Source organism: Helianthus annuus, chromosome 1, assembly GCF_002127325.2.
Source record: "Helianthus annuus cultivar XRQ/B chromosome 1, HanXRQr2.0-SUNRISE, whole genome shotgun sequence".
Lineage (NCBI taxonomy): Eukaryota > Viridiplantae > Streptophyta > Magnoliopsida > Asterales > Asteraceae > Helianthus > Helianthus annuus.
The window spans coordinates 43,701,789-43,703,519 of record NC_035433.2 but is presented as its reverse complement, the minus strand read 5'-3'; the positions used below and the strand labels follow the sequence as shown (position 1 = coordinate 43,703,519).

Here is a 1,731-nt window from a genome sequence, read left to right as displayed (position 1 = left end):
CTTCAGACACAGGAGTATCGGACACAGTAGACCCCATGGCGGTTGTGTCAGACGGCGAGATACCCTCAGAGGGAGACGTATACACATCAGACACCATGAGCACGGACGACGATGATTTCCAGCCGTTCGCTCTGCCAGACATCGGAGTTCAGATACAGCCTGCTGATGGCATTCCTGCTGGGGATCTACCTCTTGCGGTGATCCCTGCTCCCGTTCCGCTTGCTGCTTTCCCCGTGGTGGATGTGCCACTCGATGTCGTATTTGATGACGACATTGATCTGTTCGAGGAGGGTCCGCCTGAGGACGACTATGAGGGCGGGGCCCCGATTGATGCTGATGTTATCCTTCCTATTGCTGAGGCACCTGTAGAGGAGGCTTCTCTTGGTTCACTTGTCCCAGATTCGTTGGAGTCTGTGGCATTTGCGTCTCTGCACGACAAGGGTGTGCAACATCACTCCCCTGATGCCGACCCCGACATGCTAATGTCCGCTGCACCTAGTCCGTCACATGAGTTTGAATTTGGCCATGAGATAGATGACGATTTTGATCCATTTTTTCCCCTGATTTCGATCCTGACCAGGACATCAAGTTTATTCATATGGACCAGCCCTTAGAGGCGCCAGTGGCTCCCATTGATCCGTTGTTTGACATTCCTGCTTATTTTGATATGGATCTTGTTGACCCCGAACCCGTCATGTCCCCAGAGCCTGTTATTGACCATGACCCCGTTCTTGATGATGTCCCAGCCGTTGCACCGCCTGATATGGGTGCACCGGCCATTGCACCTCTTGTTGATGATATACCCATTGCTGACTTTCCCCTTGTTGCACCACCATTGGTGGATGATCCTGTTGTTGATGCACCATTACCTGATACCGTGCCGGCTTTGATTGACCGTGCACCATTCGCCGCTCACATAGATCCTCGTTATGCTGACACCCGCAACGGGTGGATCGAGGATGATGACGATTACCCACCGTTTGTGCTACCTGTCACCCCTCCCGTAGCACCTGTATCTGCACCCACTGATATTCCGTTGTTTCACCCACACACCACTGACGTTCATCGCACTGATCTCCCCATCACGTTCCTCCAGGACATACCGCCACCTCGTCCTGGAGAGGGGTCATCGAGGCAGCCGCCTGTTTCTATTCCACCCGTACTGTCATCATCTTTTCCGTGTCTGTCACAGTTTCCTCATGTTGTACCACCTACTGCACCATATTTCATACCATCGAGCGAGCCATTTTTGTGGACTACGCCTCATGTTAAGCCATTATCTGACCCGTACCACCCATTTCATGTGGGGTACACTACGGAGGATATACTTGCGTCGCTGCAGCTACAACAGGACGCGCTGAGCCGTCGTATTTAGGAGTTGGAGAGAGCTCCACGTCCGCATTGTCACTGTCAGACCCCCTTTGCAGCACCGTACACTCCACGTCCGCTTTCCCCTGATTTAGACGTTCGTTTCTTGACATCTGAGTAGCAGATTGCATATTTGTTGCGCGTCTATCGTGCCTTAGAGGAGGACTGGTTACACATGTGTCGCTTGCTTTTCTCTCGTTTTCCTCCTCCTCCTCCTCCTCCGCCATCAGCATAGGTATTTTTGGTTTTGATGCAGGTCGATCTTTTTGGTGAGAAAGTCGCGATTGAGCCAGCATATGAAGACTTTTGAGAGATCACGCTTTTTGTATATGATATATGTAGACAGATTTGTATTTTTGAGGG

General features: G+C 51.5%; 1 protein-coding gene across 1 annotated transcript; it reads left to right on the top strand.

The window, feature by feature from the left end:
* Positions 1 to 667: 667 nt before the first annotated feature.
* Positions 668 to 1,375, top strand: LOC110882025 (proline-rich extensin-like protein EPR1). Its single transcript, XM_022130157.1, has one exon. It carries the CDS (start codon positions 668 to 670, stop codon positions 1,373 to 1,375), a length of 708 nt encoding a protein of 235 aa, XP_021985849.1.
* The last annotated feature ends 356 nt before the right edge of the window (positions 1,376 to 1,731 follow it).